The sequence below is a fragment of the Meles meles genome, chromosome 3, assembly GCF_922984935.1.
Source record: "Meles meles chromosome 3, mMelMel3.1 paternal haplotype, whole genome shotgun sequence".
Classification (NCBI taxonomy): Eukaryota; Metazoa; Chordata; class Mammalia; order Carnivora; family Mustelidae; genus Meles; species Meles meles.
Genome location: NC_060068.1, coordinates 183545753 through 183562909, shown reverse-complemented (window position 1 = coordinate 183562909; position 17157 = coordinate 183545753). Strand labels below are relative to the sequence as shown.

The 17157-nt window shown below is 66.8% G+C and overlaps 2 protein-coding genes across 4 annotated transcripts; both read right to left on the bottom strand.

Annotated features, from left to right (window-relative positions):
* Nucleotides 1–1676: 1676 nt before the first annotated feature.
* CLPTM1L (CLPTM1 like) lies at nucleotides 1677–15720 on the bottom strand. 3 transcript variants are annotated; one of them, XM_045999721.1, is made up of 17 exons: nucleotides 15464–15720; nucleotides 15135–15235; nucleotides 14140–14329; nucleotides 12677–12825; nucleotides 11689–11767; nucleotides 9660–9777; nucleotides 9345–9439; nucleotides 8511–8595; nucleotides 7305–7408; nucleotides 5831–5896; nucleotides 5241–5277; nucleotides 4558–4640; nucleotides 4003–4037; nucleotides 3450–3505; nucleotides 3324–3368; nucleotides 2573–2688; nucleotides 1677–2147 (listed from the first exon to the last, which is right to left on the bottom strand). In XM_045999721.1, the coding sequence occupies exons 1-17, from the start codon at nucleotides 15623–15625 to the stop codon at nucleotides 2130–2132; spliced, it is 1539 nt and encodes a 512-aa protein (XP_045855677.1). In that variant the 5' UTR covers nucleotides 15626–15720; the 3' UTR covers nucleotides 1677–2129. The 3 variants fall into 3 exon arrangements, with proteins under 3 accessions (XP_045855677.1, XP_045855675.1, XP_045855676.1); XM_045999719.1 differs by having other exon boundaries at nucleotides 5241–5291; nucleotides 15464–15719; XM_045999720.1 differs by having other exon boundaries at nucleotides 5241–5291; nucleotides 12677–12822; nucleotides 15464–15719.
* A 22-nt stretch (nucleotides 15721–15742) lies between these two features.
* Nucleotides 15743–16891, bottom strand: LOC123939321 (formin-like protein 5). The gene is made up of 3 exons (XM_046001181.1): nucleotides 16736–16891; nucleotides 16042–16703; nucleotides 15743–15933 (listed from the first exon to the last, which is right to left on the bottom strand). Exons 2-3 carry the CDS (start codon nucleotides 16604–16606, stop codon nucleotides 15743–15745), a joined length of 756 nt encoding a protein of 251 aa, XP_045857137.1. The 5' UTR covers nucleotides 16607–16703; nucleotides 16736–16891.
* Nucleotides 16892–17157: the final 266 nt, after the last annotated feature.

The following is a 17157-nucleotide window of genomic DNA, read 5'->3' as shown; positions in this document are numbered from 1 at the left end:
GCGAATAACAGGCCTGTTATCCAAACAGGAGGTCCGAATGGGCAGGAAGAATAGAAGATATCCAGCCCCGTTAGACGTCAGGGGCAAATCCAGGCCTCAGGAAGGTCCCCTGCATGCCCACCGGATGGCAACACAAGCGTGGGGCTGGTGTGACATGGGGGCCCAGGGATGGCGCTGGAACGTGCCCGGGGACATTGGCTCCCCTGATGCCCAGCATGCATGCGCTCCGCCTGAGCGGGGCCGCAGAGAGCTGACTGCTACGCCCACTCAAGACACACACGTGCGCTCTGGGTGACTTTATCCTGGCCCCAAACTGGACAAAACCCTGACATCTGTCCACAGTATCCAAAGCGTGGCTGTTTCCACAGTGGGGTGCTGCACAGCAGGGCAAGGGCGGAGAGAGAATTCCGAGCCACGGAAGCCAGGCACCACGAGTCCGGTTGGGAGCTCTGGGTGGGGAGGGATGGGCTGGGGGCCGCCGAGTGGTCTCTGCGGGTGCCCAGCCAGGAGGCCGGGGGGGACGCAGGAACCCGTTGCTGCCCGCTCCGCTCCCGCGGTGCTGTGTGAAAATTCACCACAGGGGGTGCTCCCCACGCAGGGGTCGGGCTGTGTCTACACCGACACAGAAGCCCGTCTGGACCCTAGGACAAGAAAAGGTGAATGGGCAGCCTGGGGAGCCACGGAGGTACCCTGGGCCCTGGGACTGGCAGCTGTGACTATGGGATGGCCTCGAGGTGGCACCACTCCGGATCGCCCTGTGGCTGGACCAGACCCCCCAGAGGTGTCCCCGACAGGCGGCAGGAGGCCAGAATGCGGAGTGAGAGGCAGTTATGCAGGGAAGGGCCTGGGGCCCAGGCCGCCAGCACCCCCCGAGGCTGGGAGAGGCCGGGGCTCAGACCAGGAGCATCTGGTGGGACCCGGCTGTGCACACGGAAGCTGGGGGCTGGCGGAGAACGAGACGCGTCTGGATCGTAAGCCGGTCAGCGGTGCTGTCCCGGGACCTGCAGGAACCCCTGCCGCTGCCCCTCCCAGGCTGCAAATGAATGAGGGTCATTTGAACACCCCGTCCTGCTCAGCTCACACGCCCGGTTGGGAGCTGCGGGCTCCTGAGAGGCGCACACGTGCGGTTCCCGCTGTGAACGGACTGTGGCGACGGTGCACGGTCAGCGTGCGTGGCAACAGGTGGGAGACTCGTGTGCCCTGAGCCCGGGCCCCCTGCAGACAGCGATCGGCTCCACCCTCTGCCCTGCGAGGAGCTCAGCACCGCCGGTGCGGACACAGCAGACCCGAGTCCACAGCGAAAGTTGGAATTCGAAGCAGCCCTACAGCAGATGCTGGGCACGAGCCCCAAACTGTGACAGCAGCCGCGTGTTCGCCCGTTGCGAGGCCAGAGCCGCAAGGGTGACGGCACAGAGCGCGCCCACCTTCGCTTCCTGCCCTGCCACTCCGCTCCGCTCCCCCCGACCTGGGGCATTCCGAAAAAACACCATCCGTCAGGCCGGTGGTGGCCCTGTGACAAACTCACCACCAGGTGCACAGACAGGTTTGGGACGTGAGCGCTCCAGAAGCAGCCTTGAAATTTGCCGTGTGAACGCCCACGGCATATGCAGTTCCGAGAACAGGAGTGAAGCCACTGAGATGCCCCCCACGCCCGTCGTCCCAGGCCCAGAAAACAATACAGCCAGAGAAATTTATTTAAAATAGAAACATACGTACATTAAGCTTTTAAAATAGTCAAATTTTAAACAAAAAGAAAGAAAGCCATTTAATCCCAGTCTCTACGGAATGGGTTCGAAGACCACGGAGAGCTCACGGACCCACGTGCCGCCCCCGCCCCCGGCGCCGTGCTGCCCACGGTCAGAGCCCGGTGCGGGGCAGGCGTCCCCACCGGGGCCCCTCTCCATGGCAACATGAAATGACTCGGGAGGTGACGGGAAATGTTCAGGTTTTGGCAATGCAGAAGATGGAACGTCCGGGGATTTCACCAGAAGCATCCAAAATACTCAGCCGACGACCCAGCTCCGCCGCGCGGTGGCCGACCCCACGTGGCCTGGGCGGCGACTCATTCGGCGTGGGCCTTCCGTGAGGGCTTCTCCTCGTATGACTCCCCGAACTCGTTCACCCTGCTCTTATCCACGGGATAAAGCCTACAAGGACAAGATGCCCTCGGGCTCTGCCATCTGGAGGCGCTCGGCCCCGCTGCCGCAGGAGAAGGACTCGGGGATTCCCTCGTGCCCACCCGTCGTGTGTGCGTTTTTACAATCAGGATGGAGCTCTGTGCTCGAGGTCCACCGAGGACCCAGGGCAGCTGAGCTGAGGCAGAAGCAGGCGGGGGTCCTGTCCCCAGGGGACCCGGCCCGGCTGGCACACAGCTCAGGGTGGCGTCCCCCTCCGTGCTCAGCGGCGTGCGGCAGGTGTCGGGAGACGTGCTGCTATACCGTGGGACGCGCGGCCGGCCAGAGCCGCACGGTTGCACGCAGACCAGCCCGTCTCACCGGACAGTAAGGGCGGTCTCCCCGCGCACACCGTCTCCCGCCCAGGGGGCCGGCAGTACGGGCGCCTCTGCACTCACCACCGCTGGTAAAGGTACACGAGGAATACCACGTCGTCCCGGAAGCACGCCAGCCGGTGGGACGTGGGCATGGTGATGATGAAGGCGAAGACGTCGTCGATGAACGTGTTGAAAGCCTGCAGGCGGGTCGGGGAAGGGAGGAGCGCGGCCGTGGGTGGCTCCCGGAGACACCCGCCCCGCGCACGGCCCCATTCACCCCCGTCAAAGACAGCAGAGCGCCGCTCGGCAGACACCACGTGTGACCGCGGGTGTCCCAGCGACATCAAAAAGGCAGAGAACGGGCAAGTGCAGGCGGACACTGGACGCCGGGGGAGCCGGCTTTGCTGGCCTGGGGTGCCCAGGTCTCCCCAGACGGCGAGGCCTGCGAGGGCTGCCCCACAAACACGGGCTAGGAATGTGGCCGAGTCCCCGCTCCTCACAACTGGTTGTGGTCCTGCAGCATCTGGAGCGGCAGAGCTGAAGCCTCCCCTGAAAACCGCGCCACACGCTCGGGAGGCCACATGGTCCTAAGCGCCACCGTGTGGGATGCGTCCCGCCAGGATGACCCCACGGCAGTCGGAGGTGTCTGGGGATGGGGCCCCTGGGGGCAGGTGCGGGTCTACACTCTGATGCGTGTCGCCAAAAGAAACGTGGCTTTGATTAAAGAAAACGGCTTCGGCTGGGAGGACGGTCAGAGAACCTCTGTCCTCGAGTCACCACCACGGCCCAAAGGACCGCCCCCCCGTGAAGTGCCGCCCAGCAGGACACTGACCTTGTAGGTGAAGGCCTTCCAGGGCAGGTGCGCCACTGACTTCATCTGGGGACAGGACAGGACACACGCGGCAGGTCAGCGGCTGGCCGCACAGGAGACGCGGGGCGCTCGCGGAGGGAGGCTTACCTTGTAGTTCACAAACAGCTGAGGCAGCATGAACAGGAAGCCGAATGCGTACACCCCTGTGAGACAGACGTGGGCTGCGACGGCGCCGTGTCCCGGCAGGAGAGCTGATGCCCCGTGGTACAGCCACGGTCCCCGCCCACAGCCCGCACACCGGCAGCCCCTCCTGCTGCCCTCTGCTGCCCACAGAGCGCCTGGACCGGGCAAGGCCGGGCCACCCCCCACCCCCAAGATGTGGACACAGCCCGGGCACGGGGCTCGAGGGCCAGGCGGTGCGCTGTGCTCTGGGGCCTGCCCTCGGGAAACGGGTGCACACAGGGCTGTTCCCCGCGGCCCGGAGCTGTTCTCGCGAGGAGGAAACGCATGGCTCGGGGCTCAGCGGACTGAGTGGGGCTCCCACAAACACATGAGGCATCTGGGGGCCCCCAAACGGAGCCCGGGCGGCAGCAAAGGTCCTGCTGGGCGACCTCGACCCACACAGGCGCATGCGGAGCCAAGAGCAGCTGCTGAAATGCCGCGGGCGGGGGCAGGGGCGGGGCCGAGGCCCACGACTCACCGTTGACGAAGCTGTTGATGAGCCAAGAGTACCAGCTGGAAGGGGAAGCGAGCTGTGAGCCCCGCCCCGCCGTGCCCAGCCCGCGCCCCCGCCCGCCCCGCAGCACGCTTCTGGAAACCATGTCACAAACATCCGGTGTGAGCGCGCGCCGCTTCAGGCACCTGCGTGGCTAGTCCTCCCCCGGGGAACATAAGTGTCGGGCGACCGCCAGAGACCCGCACTGGGGGGTTCTCCGTCAGAGCTCCTGGCAGCACGAAGACCGCAGCTGGGGTCCAGCCGTCAGGGCTGCGTCTGTACTCGGGGGCCACGCTGCCTGACCCGGCTTCCCCTTGTCCGGACACATCCACCCCCGTCCCAGACACCAGGGCCACGGACACCCGGGGCCCTGCACGACAGCCTCGGCGCCCTCGCTGCAGACTGAGGTCCCCTGGGCGAGGCCCTGCCCCTGTCCACACCGCAGGGAGCACGGGGCACAGAGGCGGGCCGGGTTAGGCCAGAAGCCGAGGGGTGTCCCCAGGGAGACGTGCAGCAGCGCGGGGCTGGGCAGCGTCCTACCTCTTGTACTTGACGTTGAGCAGAGAGTAGACGGCGCCCCCGATGCAGAGAGGGTAGAGCAGGTAGGACAAGTACTTCATGGCCTGCCAGGAACAGGCCACCTCCGTGAGCTTCCCCCGCGCGACGGGAAAAGACAAGCACGAAGAGCGAGCGACCCTGGCTTCGGGCACGGTGCTGGGACGACGGGCGCAGGGGAACGCACACCGCCAGGAGCGAGGCCGGACGGGATGCGGGCGGTAGGCAGCCCACCAGCCTCCGGAGACCAACGAAAGAGCTGCCGGAGATGAAGATGCAGAGACCCCCGCGAGCTGCGTGCGGCGCATCCCGGGGCTCGTCCCGGGGCATGTCTGGAGCCACACTGGGATCCCAGCAGGGCCCCAGGGCAAAAAGGCGCCAAGGAAGCAGAGCGGGCCACAGTCCCCACGCAGGAAGCGTGCCCACAGCAGTGCGGGGGCCGCCGGCCTCAGGACACGGGCCCCCACGTACAGGGCTCCCCAGAGTCTCGGCAGCACAACGCGGGATCACAGCCCCCACACGAACCACTGGGGACACCTCGGCACAGGTTCCCTGCCAGGACCGGGACACAGAGAAGCCCCAAGCTTCCCTCCCCAAGTCAGAAAGCCCAGCCGCCCGCGTGTCCCCCTCGGGCTCCAGTGGGCCCCAGCACCCCTCTCGCTGCCTACCTGAGTGTCGTACTCCTCCGTCTTCCTCTCCGACTCGCTGTAAGAGCCAAACTGTCACAAAACCCAATATGGTCCTGTCAGTCGCCCGACTTCAGGCAGGCCCCTGACCCGCGCAGCGACAGCCCCGTACGGACGGGCAGGTGCACCCACGTGGCGACCCCCAGCCGAACGTCTCCAGGCTCCAGGCTCCAGTCAGAGCCACCCAGGACCCAAAGAGGTCCTCAAGGGCCACAGCGAGCGCTATGTGAGGCAGGAGCATGTCCACTAGCACGTCCCCTCGCCGGGGGAACAGGACGGACCTCGTTCTCCTGCCTCGGTCCCCGTCCTTGATGGCTCACGACCCAGAGAGCTAGGGACTGTGAGCCCCGAGCGCTCCTGAGCGGGTTCGTCACGGCAGCAAAAGCAGAGTGTGTGAACGACCCTCAGACCAACCCCAACCCCAGCCTGTCAGGCCCGTGAGGCTGTCAGCGGGAGCACCGCCGGGAGACGCGTGGGAGGCGCTCTGGGCCAGGCATGCGGGCTGACCAGTGTGTGGCGGGAGGGGGGCGGCCGAGGGGGAGCGGCGCGGTCTCAAAGGCAGAAACCCCCACCTGGAATGTGGGTCTCAGGCCTCTCCAGAGCACGGTCATCTTCAAGGCCTTCTTCACCTTCCATAGCTGACGGCAAAGAGGAGCAGACATTCAGGCTCTGGGACCAAGGAGCCCCCAGAACGTACCCCAGGAAGCTGAGGGGCCGTGGTGACTGCCTGCTCGGCCCCGCCAGCCCAGCCCGACGGACCTCACGGCCCACACGCCTAACCATCAGGTCCGTCTGCCCACGTGGACACTCCGCCTCCTCTCTGCACCCAGGGAACTGGCCCTCTGCAGGCCATCCTCCTGCGGCCGAGGCCCCGAACCCGCCCACCCTGCCTGCCCCCTGCTTCCCCGGCACCTTCCTCCTGGTTAGCCCTAGGAGGCCCCGAGCCTCTGCCCCAAGCCCTGCCGTTCCCGGTCTCTGGGGGACCCACCCCTTCGCACCACCTCACCGAGGGGCGACCAGCACAGCACAGCTGCTCCTGAGCTGGGCTCCACACGGTGACAGGTGGCCCCGGGAGGGTCCCCACCCTCGCTCCCTGATGGGTGGACCGAGCGCCATCTCTGACCGGACCAGCACGTGGGCCAGCGCCCGTGGTCAGGGCCACGGGACCATGGCCGGGGCCGGGACAGGGCGGCACTGAAGGCCGGAGGAGAGCGTCTCGGCCTGTACCGTCACTCAGGACCACGCGCGGCTTCCAACACGAGCCGTGGAAGACCGCGCCCGCCGGCCAGCCAGCTCACGTCAGGCCTTAAGAAAACCGTGCGTGGGCAACAGGCCTCTGGGGAGGGGGCGATGCGTGTCTCGGAAACCGCGCCACAGAGGGCGGACAGAGGGCGGACACCGCCCGCGCCGTTTCTCTGCCAGCGCCCTGCAGGGCGGCGCGCAGTCTGGGTCGGGCTCCCCACAGGTCACGCACTCCAGCGCCACCCATACTGGCCTTTCCTCCCACGCGCCTACGTAGCCTACTGCGGCTCCCGTGCTGGCGGTCCCTACTTCCGACACACGAGACCGAGGAGCCATCCGAGCGCCGGTCTTCGCTCCTGCCGCCCCCGCTGCCCTGCCGCGGCCAAGTCCGTGCCTCGTTCTTCTCCGTGCGCCGTCGCGAAGCGGCACAGGCCCGCCACCCCCCTCCGCTGACCCCACGTCCCAGCCCCATCCCCGTCCTCACGGCCTGGGCCCAAGCTGCCCCCCGCAGGACCGCTCTGCTGAGCCCCACACCACCAGGGCTGCCACAGGGCGCCACGCTCCGGGACGCCGCGTCCCACACTTGGCTTCCCCCAGGAGCCAGCGCCGCGCAAGCTGTTGGGTCTGCACCCAGCGGGGCAAACGTCCGGCAGATGGCTGTGACGGGCGGCTGCTTTTTGGGGCCGCAGTGGCCGCTGTGCCTTGCCCCGCCCCGCCCGTGCAAGGCACCCCCCTCCCCGCACCCCTGGGCGTCAGACTCAGCGCGGAGCCAAGAGCGGGGCCAAGCACGGCCGCGCGACTCACCTCGATGGCAGCGCCGACACCCGCGGGGACCAGCACCAGCAGGCTCGTCTGCTCGTCCAGCAGGAACAGGAAGATGACCACCGTGCTGAAGCAGCGCCAGAGCACTGGGGACCGGGGGTGCTGAGCTGAGGGTCTGGCCCTGCCCCATTCTCACCCTGCCTCCCGGGTTCCCGCAGTCCCGTCAGCCCCACGCACCACTACCCCCACCCAACCCTGCCTGCCAGCCCCCCAAGCCCCTCCCCTGCCCGAACCCATCCCCACACCTCATGTCCCGTCCATCCCAGGCACGACCCCCACAAGCACACAGCCGAGGCCTCACAGGACACCTTCCCTCGCTAACCCGCAGTGGGGCACGTGGCCGGGCAAACGTCCTGCACGCGGAACACCAGGTCCCGCAGCTACCGGAGTGAGCAGGGCACTCGCAGACACCCCGACGCACAGAGTGTACAGACAGGCTGGAGCTGGGCACAGACCAGGACTCGCTTCCCGGTGCTCTCAGGCCACCCCACCCCCTCTCTACGCCGACTCCGCAACAAACCCCTCTCTCTCGAGAACCCTGCCTTCTCCTTTTAAGACCCCGATTCACAGCCCATGGTGCTCACTGAAGACCCTGCTATTTCCTCAGCACCGTCTGCTGAAGCTGCAGAGCCCCGCCCGCTGGGGCGCCACTGGGGGGACGCGGGCATGACCTGGGAGCCTGGGGACCCGGGGTCCCACAGCACCTGCTGTCTGCCCTCCGCTCCCCAGGAAGGGCAAGAGGGGCAGGAGGACTCAGTGGGGGCCCCCGTCCACTCTGAGAACGCCAGAGAACAGGACGGAACAATGTGAGACACGAATGACACGGGGTCCCCCCGGCGGCCGAGCCCAGCCTCGGCCATGCCGTCGCCGCTGGAGAAACGAGCTGTCTCCTCTGTTTGAGGCCCGTGCCCCGCACCCGCACACCAGCACACTCCGAGACCCAGCGTCTGTCACAGCCGCGGCGGGCCCGGCCGTGCGGCCTCCATCGCTCCCCCAGGTCACAGGCCTACCAGACGCGCTGTGGGATCCGGACACGTCCCTCCCCCAGCACCGTTAGCGCACAGGGTCCCCAGCCGGCGGCTGTCAGGGACAACCTCACACCTCACGTTCCAAGACGAGCCTTCGACACCTGTCTTTACCAACCGCAGGACGGGCCCCGGCAGCGGCCAGAAGCCCGAGAGCACCCACCTGCTTTGGTGGACATCCCTATCATGCTCTTCTTCTTCTTCCAGAAGCTGATGTCATTTTTAAACGCCAGGAAATCAAACAGAAGCTGCAAAGAAAGGAGCACGGCACTGTGCACCCCGCCCTGCTCCCAGGCTGCCCTCCACCTAGGCACTGCGGGTATGACCCGACCCGGGTCCAAGGACACAGCCAGACGGACGCCAGGCGCCACAGAAGCCCGCGGCCTCGTGTTTCACCCAGCCCGCCAGAACTACGGGACGTCTGACCGCAATCGTGAGCCGTGCGCCCGCGGGGACGCCACCCTACTGCCCTCGCCGGGTCCCGTGGCTCTGACCTGGAGCGCAGGGGTGGGCAGTGCCCACCTTGGAAGCACATGAGCGCTCACAGACCCTAACCTCGGACAAAGCACGGCTCCCCAGCTCAGTGCTGCAAAGCTGCAGCCGGGCAGTCGGGACCGTGCCGGCCTTGCCCACTCCCGCCCCACCTGCCCTCCGGTCCAGCTTCCCTCCACCAGCTGGGAGGCTCCTTGCATGAAAAGGGATTCTGTTCGAAGATTAGATCCCTGATGTTAAAATCACGGAGCCAGAATGATGTAACAGAGCGCTTGTATCACAGGGTCCTCCGCAAACCTCACAGATTTTGGATTCCTTTCTTCCCAAAATGCCTCCAAGACCAGTGGACAAAACCCAAGTCCTTCAAGGGGTCAGGGACCTGGGTCCAGAGTCCAGGCACCCGCCGCCTGGCCCCGGGCAGGGCGGCCTCAAACTCTCAGGCCCGCACAGAGCCTGGGCTGAGGCCAATGGCGCCCCCAGAGCCACCAGCCCTGTGACCGCTCACGTGAAACGCCGCGACGAAGAAGGTCAGTGCGAGGAAGTACAAGTTGGTGTCAACAAAAATGCCTTTGACTTCATCCGCGTCTTTCTCTGAAAATCCTGAGAGGGAAGAAGGAACACGACGCGGGCTGAGCAAGTCGGCGCATGAGGTCAGCGACACCTCAGCCACAGGGACGCACCCTGAGCTCGGGGAAGCGGCCAAGGCCAGTGCTCGGCCTCAGGGCCAAGTGCGCGGCACTGCCCAGAAGTGGCTCAAGCCAGGACGTGCCAGGGCTCCCCGAGCAGAGCCCACCCCCCGCCCGCTCGGGCCAGCGCTCACCGAACTGCTGCAGGGAGTACACGGCGTCCTGCATGTGGATCCAGAAGCGGAGCCGCCCCAGCGAGATCTTGTCGTAGGCCACGGTGAGCGGCAGCTCCGTGCTGGAGCGGTTTATGACCTGCAGGAGGGCGGCCGTGAGCACGTGTCCCTCCCGCCGCCGAGCCCGTCCCACAGGGTGGAAGCCCCCGCTTCGCGCCCCCGGCCCCGAGGAGTGACGGTCTGCTCTCTGAGCCGGCGGCTCCCACCTTGACCTCACGAAGCAAAGCTTCTCTGAGTGACAAGCCCTCGTCCTCTCAGCCACCCAAACCCCACGTGTGCCCCGGAACCCAGGCCGGCTCATCCCTCTGTCCCCGTCACCTCGATGCGAGGGGGCACCAAGACGCACCAGGAACGCGCTCTTGCCGATGAGCTGGGCACGGGCTGGCAGAGCCCCCACGCCTCCCCACAGAGACTGGGTGTGGGCTGCACGGCCAGCGGGCACAACAGAGAGCCTCAGGAAGGCGGCACCCTGAGCCCGCAGCGTGCAGGCGTGCGGGGGGGGCTGGCCCAGGGAGGAGGGCGCGCTCCCGGTCTGGAGGCGCGTGGGGCACTGACCCCCACTCCTCCAGGGCTCTGGCGAGTATGTGAGCACCACGAGCCACACCACCACGTGAACGTGACCCTCGCTCACTGAGCAAAGCCCTGGCGGTGAGCGCGACTCAGCAGCCCGACTCAGGTGCCGGCGCACCCCACCCCGAGGCAGCGCCCCGCGTGAGGGCAGGTGGGCGCAGGCCAGGGCCAAACCCTGGGGGTCAGTGCCCAAGCTCCGGCGAGCGGCTGTGCCGCAAAGATGATGCTCTTTCCGGCAATAGCTGGGTGAGACGAAGCCCTAACATCACAGGACGGCGAAGCGAGAAGCACCGCATCCCATGAAGCCACTAAGCCCACAGGACGATGGGGACAGTGCAGGTGCCCGCAGACGCTGCCCCACAGCCTCCCGCCTCCCCTCCCCGCTGCCCTCCCGCCTGTCGGAATGGCGCCTGGGCCTGGGCAAGCCTGGAGCACTCGCTCTGGTGGGGCCGGCGTGGCCCAGGTTTGCACAGAGCGCTCGGCACACTCCGGGAGGCGCCGGGGGGGCAACGACTGCCCGCTCTGGCCCACAGGCCCCGCAGATGCGGGGTCTCACCAGAGGGAAGCGCGGGCCCAGAGAGTCAGGGTTAACAGTGCAGAGCGAAGGCCACTTCTGAGCTCCTTGGCCAGCAGGTGGCGGCAGAGCTGGGGCAGGGGCCGGAGAGGGGGAGCCCCAGAACAGGCGCCTCTTTTCCTGCTCGCTGCCGCGCACCTCACGCGCACCTGAGCTCCCACACCCTGGTCTCATCTGCTAGTGAGGAGCACAGACTCCGGCATGGCCGTGCACAGAGCCCCTGCTGCTGCACGTCCACAAGCAACGCTGACGTGTCCACGAGCCACAGGGCAGGGCGGCCACCAGCTGTGCCAGTGAGGCTGGACAGGCCACCTGTGACCGCAGTAACCGAGACACAGACGACAGACACACCTCCGCGGACCGGGGAGAAGGCGTCAGACCGTCTGTGCAGTGATCCACACCGAGCCTGGGGCAGGTAACTGACCTTCCACGAAACCCGTCATGTGGTCATCACTGCCCAAAGTCAGCTGTGTTTCACGGAACCCCCGATCTGCCCCAGCCGGCAGGGTGTGAGTTCCCTTCCGCCCGCAAGCTCAGCCCTGCCCAGGGGGAGGCCAAAGGCTCCATGGTGGATGGTGACACCATGTGGGACTAGCCCTAAAGGCGCAGTTGGCTCAGGCCCCGCCCTGGGCCACTCTGCACCTGCCGAAGGACGGCGGTTCGACGGAGCAACGTGCGCGAGCTGTTCTGAACGACACGTGGCTCTCCCGCAGGCCCTATGTGCCCCGCACGCAGAACCCTCCCAGTTCCTTTCAGGGCACGGAGGCCCCCAGAGCAGCCCTCGCCAAGTCAGGAACGTGCGGGTGAGTTCTGGCAGGGCCAGGGGGGTGGGGGGGGAGCGCTTACCATGAGGTCCTTCACCCGGTTGCTAAGCTGGTCGATGAACAGGATGGGCAGGTAGTGCACCGTCTTCCCCAGCTGGATCCTGGGGGAGCAGTTTCCAGAGTCACCGTCGGAAGAACGAGACACGGCGCACATGCTGGATGTCCCCCAGAGAAACCCCGCCACGGCTCCACAGGCCTCTGGCCACATGACCCCTGGCCACACCTTCCCCATGGAAGCAGGGGGTATAACTAGACACTCTTCCGGTCATAGCCATGGAGGGAAACTCCAGGGGCCACAGAGCAGGACACCACCCAGGCCGTTGGAGAGCGACAAGCTCATGGATGCCTGGACCGGGAGGACCCAGGCGTGCAGAGGGAAAACGGAAATTCAACTCAGCTGCTGTCTGCACCTGGTGGGGAGGCAGGAGGCTTTTCACGACCCTTTTATACTTCCTACGTGTCTAATTATGCTACTGTCTTGTACATGCAATAGTAAACTTTAACTTTTAAAAAACAGAAAAGTCTTGTGATGACCACCGTGACTCCTGCACCAGGAAAACGAGTTTCGTCACAGCTGTTTCTAGCAGCCGTGTGGCCGTCAGCCTCAGGCCTGTTAAGGGGCAGGACAGTCTAAGTTGCTCAAGCGATTTCAACACTCGTGCTCGCCTCGTGATGGCCCCACAACGACCTAAAGACCGATTCTCAGTTCACATAAATGAGTCCGGTCGAAGCAAAACACAGTGCGCTAACAGAGGACCGAGGACGCAGACAAGTCTCCAGGGGCTGTGGCGTGACACAGCCGCACGCTCCGGTGGCCATCTCGACCAGCAGGACTCCGGAGTGGGGGCCGGGGTCTGGGGCGCTCCTTATTGCAGGGGTGGCTCAGGGAGGCTGGTGTGGCCCATCTGTTTCTGGGGTCTGCGGGGCCACACTCCCACAGGCGCCCCCCACCCTCCGCGCCGGCCCACGGAGCGCTGCTCCCCCTCCCCGACGGGACCAGCGGCACTTACATCTTCATGTACCGATGCACGTCGGCAGGCAAGGAGGCGCCGTCGAAGACGAAGTCCTCCACCATCACGTTCAGGGTCAGTCTCGGTCTCCAGTGAGAAACAGGCTCGTCCAGGGCACTCGGCGGCTTCTTCTCGGCTTCTAGCTGCTGCTACATGAAAGGAATGACTCAGCAGGAAAAGCCCGGTGCTGGGGGGGAGGGGCCGTCCCTGGGCCCAGTCTGGGGACCCAGGACCACATCCTGAGACAGCACGACCAGGGAGCAGTATCTGGCAGAGTGTGGGGCCCCACAGCTGCCGGCTCCGCCAGAGTGACAGCCTCTCTCCCTTCTCCAGCACAAGCCGAAGGGTCCCTGCTGTGCACCACCGACGCCTGCTTCAGGCCTCCAGCCTGGCTCGCTCCTCGGGGGTTCTGAGAAGGGTGAGTACCGGGCCAGCTGCAGGAGGCGTGGGCGCTGGGAACTCGCAGCCCTGCCGCCGGCACCGAGACTCAGCTCCCTGACCACGTCTGTCAAGTCGTCTGGAGGACAGACGTTGGGACTGGGCGTCAGTCCTAGACAGAGCTATATTCAGCGCGGCAGCCAGGCCTGCCAGGAAGATCTTCCAGATCTAACTGACACAGTCGGCTCCAGGATCATCTCGTGAACCTCCCACCTAAACAGAGCGGTTCAGCTACAGTAGCTTATTTTAAAAACCATTTCAAGGAACACTAACAGTGAATGTTTATTTAGCTCTTGTACACTGCAGAAACCCCTTCAAAGCCCTAAGATCCACCAACTCACTGATGCCCCAGGAAAGCCCCAAGAGGCCGAGCCAAACTGTCCCCAAGAGAAAAGAGCTGAAGGGGTCTTTCCAAGGGGACCCCACATGGGGCGGGCTCACAGATGCTTCCCGGAAAGCTACGTGTCCGTGTAGAAATGATCTCATCTTCCGTCCCACACAGACTCAAATACCAACGTGCCTTTGCTTTACCCACAGCTTTGTAAATAACCACCTCAAAGAATTCCAGTTTCCTCATACATGAACCTTCCTTCGAATACAAAAATGAATCCCACACAAGTCCCCATTTCACGATTGTGAACGAAGTAAAGACCGAAGAGGCGTCCTGCCCTATAGCCAGGGCGGGAGCCTCCCAGCCGCAAGGGAAGCCTGTGGGTGAGCTTCACGGAAGACATGCCCCACGCCCGGCTGGGGAGCACAGACGCTCCCGGGAGCTTGAGCGGGCCCCCGCCTGGGAGGAAACCTATGACCGGATTACCTGAACCACATGCAACTAACTTGGCATGAAAACCGTCTGCAAACCCATGGGAAGTGGTTCAGCGGTCACGCCCGTTACATCAATCTGCTTCACTTTCAGGGGTCACTGCCGCTCCAGATAGAAGCCATACAGGTAGCAACATGTGCGTGTGCATTCCCAGGGGACGGTGCAGGCTTCAGCTGGCCGGTGACGTCATGCAGACACTCACCTGGGTAGCTGATTCCCCGGTGAGCAGGTTGACCTCTTCCGGTTTGGGGACCATGTAGGTCGTCAGAGGGCTCACCAGGTGCACCTGCTTCCCGTCATGCCACGGCAGGACGCCGGCGTGATGCAGGAATATGTAGGCGTACAGTGTCCCGTTGTTCCTCGTTTTCTTTGGTACAGAAACGTTAACTGTCCTGGAACAAAAAAAAGGACTGTTTTCCAGTGGTGCCCACGTTAGGTTACCCGCGTACACACACGGGGCAGGTTACCTCAAATGTCCTCATAAGTTCTGCTGCTTTGAACTAATCTTAGTTCAGAAGTACTAGAACCGAAACCCACCTGCCGGGGCTCACTGAATCCCCAAGTGCCGGCTTTCACAGGCCGGTCCCTACAGACGCCGGCGGCTACGCGGAACACTGAACGCACCTGCCGTTCCTGCCTCCGTCTCCGGGCGCTCAGAGAAGTTAGTTCCTGGCCTCGGTCATGGCTACCGGGGCCAGGCAGGCTGAGGCTGACCCCAGGCTCATCGCGTCCCCTGCCCCTCGCACGGCCTCCCACGGCTCTTGCCCCGGCGGGCTGAGCCGAGGACCTTCCCTCCAGCACGCCCCAGAGTCCCGTTGCCCTGTCTGATGCCTCCCCGACACCTCAGAGGAAGAACACGGGCTCCTGACGAGCCACTGCTTTCCAAGTCACCCTCGCCCAGATCCTGGGCGCCGCAGCTGTAAGGGAAACGCGGCTTCTCAAAGCCACTGTCGCAATTCGAGCGTTTCCACCGCTTCACCCGCAGTTACGTTCTACATTAATTTTCTCCAAAACTGCCTTCCCCCGCCCAGGGGACCCCGCAGCTGCGACGGGATGAGCTGCCGTCCGCACCTCGGAGCCTCCCGGCCCGAGCCACAGCGGACTGCGGTGCAAGCGGCTCCCCGGAGCGCACCGCCGCGCGCCGCCTCCCCCTCGCCACGCGTCCCGCCAGCAACGGCCGCGCCGGCCCACGCCCACCTCTCGAACTTGGACTCCACGTCGAAGTCCTCCACGTTGAGGACCAGGTCCACGTTGTTCTCGGCCCCGAGGCTGGACCGGGTGGCGGTGTACACGCTGAGCTGCAGGGACACGCGCGGGCCGTCGGGCGCCACAGCCCCGGCAGGAAACACGCGTCCCGCGGCGACCCCGGGGGGCGCGCCCCGACCGCCCGCAAGCCCGGGACGCGCCCCTCCCCCGCGAGCAGCGCCGGCAGCGGGAGCCCCGAGCGGGCACCACCCACGGGACGCGGCGGGGCGCGCGGGGCGGGAAGGGCCCTCCCGCCGGGCCGCGCCGGCCGCCGCGCTCACCTGCAGCTTCGGCCTCCGCGCCAGGTAGGGCCGGATGCAGCCGCCGCCGCCCGCGCACGGCCGCGTGTAGACGATGCCGTACATGACCCAGCAGGTGTGCGCCACGTACACCACGAACACGCCCACCACCAGGCTGGTGAAGGAGCTGCGGCCGCTCCACATGGCGCCGCCGCCCCCCGGGCCGAGCGCGGCGCCCGCCTCGGCCCCGCCCGGCCCGCCTCGCAGCCGCGGGCCCCGCCGCCCGCCCGGCGCGCTGCCGGCTGCTCCGGCCGCCGCCGCTCACGCGAGAGCCGCCGCGCGCCGCCGCCGCCACCGCCGCGGGGGAACGAACGCGCCGCGCGCCGCGGGCCGCCGGCCGCCCCGCATGCTCCCGCCGCCCTCCGAGCGACCTGTCGCCCCGGGATTCGCCGCCCGGCGGCCGCTTCCGGGTCCCGTGCCGTCCGCCGGAAGCGGGCGTGCCGCGCGGCCCCCTGGGAAACGCAGTCCAGCCGACGCCGATCACGCACGCACGCACGCTCGCGTCCGGGGCGCGTCGCACGCTGATGACGTCACCTGCCCGCGCCGGCCTCCCGGCGTGCCTCGCGGGGTCCGGGCGCCGGGGCCTCGGCCTGTGGAGGGCGGGGCTTCCGTGAGGGGAGGGGCACGGGGAGGGGCAGGGCTGGTGACGCGGTCGCGAGGGGGCGGCGGGGGCCGGAGGGCGGCGGGGGCGCGGGGCGGGGGGGGCGGGGGGGCGCGGGGCGAGAAGCGGCGCCGCGCGGGGCCCGAGCCCGCCGCCCTGCTCTTCTCCGGCCGCGGTCGGGAGCCCCGGAGCCCGGAGCCCGGCGCGGCGAGCTGCGTCCCGGCGGAGGTGCAGCCCCCGGAGTGGGAGCTCGGCCGGCGGGGGCGCCGCTGGGTCCCGCGCTCCCGGGTCAGAGCCGGAGGGCTGGGGCCGTGGGGACTTCCCGCTCCTCTCGGCCTCGCGCCCTCGCTCGTTCTCCCGCAGACCCCGGCCCGTGGGCTCAGCCGTCCGACCGCCGTGTCGCCCGCGCGGGAACTGCGGCCTCGCAGGGCACCGAACGGCCCGGAGCCACCTCTGACCCCCGAGGGTCGCGCGGAGGAGCCCCACAGAGCCAGGCCGGGCGCCCCCTCGGCTGCGGGCGCCATGCAGGGAGGGCCGCGGCCGCGGGGACCGGCCCCCAGTGCAGGACCGTGAGGGCTGGCGGCAGGGTGCACGGATGGGGGTCGCCCGGGGTCCGGAGGCCCGCGCACACCCGAGCCCCGGGGAGCAGCGGCAGAGCCCTGGGCGCGCGGGGTCACGCCCTTTCCCTCTCGGACTGTTGGATCCAGATCCAGCCCGAACTCCACGTGCGGGGATCTGCGGGCAAGCGGGGACGGAGGCCACACCACCACGCGGGGTGTCCCGCCGTCCTGCGTCTGGGAGCTGAGGCAGGCCGGGCGGGTCCCGCAGGACCAGCCCGCAGTGTCCCTGGGTCCGCGGGACAGAAACGGAGGTGACGGCAGGGTCTACGGCGGGAGGGAGCGCAGGTTTCCAGAGCGTCGGGAGACTCAGGAAAGGAGGGAGTCTCCTCTTTGGGGTTCTTATTGGGATGGCGGTCTGCTGTGTGCTGGCTCAGACATCCAGAGGTCGGTCGTGACTCAGTTATCCACTGGAGCCTGGGATCGTGGCACTGAGATGTTGAGTGCCGGTGGCCGGG

Coding starts and splice junctions, on each gene's coding strand:
- CLPTM1L (XM_045999719.1), bottom strand. CDS start 15,625: ATGTGGAGCGGCCGCAGCTCCTTCACCAGCCTGGTGGTGGGCGTGTTC. Junction 15,236..15,463: donor CGCGGAGGCCGAAGCTGCAG/GTGAGCGCGGCG, acceptor GTGTCCCTGCAG/CTCAGCGTGTACACCGCCAC. Junction 11,768..12,676: donor GTGCATCGGTACATGAAGAT/GTAAGTGCCGCT, acceptor CTGCTCCCCCAG/GATCCAGCTGGGGAAGACGG.
- LOC123939321 (XM_046001181.1), bottom strand. CDS start 16,606: ATGGCGCCCGCAGCCGAGGGGGCGCCCGGCCTGGCTCTGTGGGGCTCC. Junction 15,934..16,041: donor CGGCGCCCGGACCCCGCGAG/GCACGCCGGGAG, acceptor TGCGTTTCCCAG/GGGGCCGCGCGGCACGCCCG.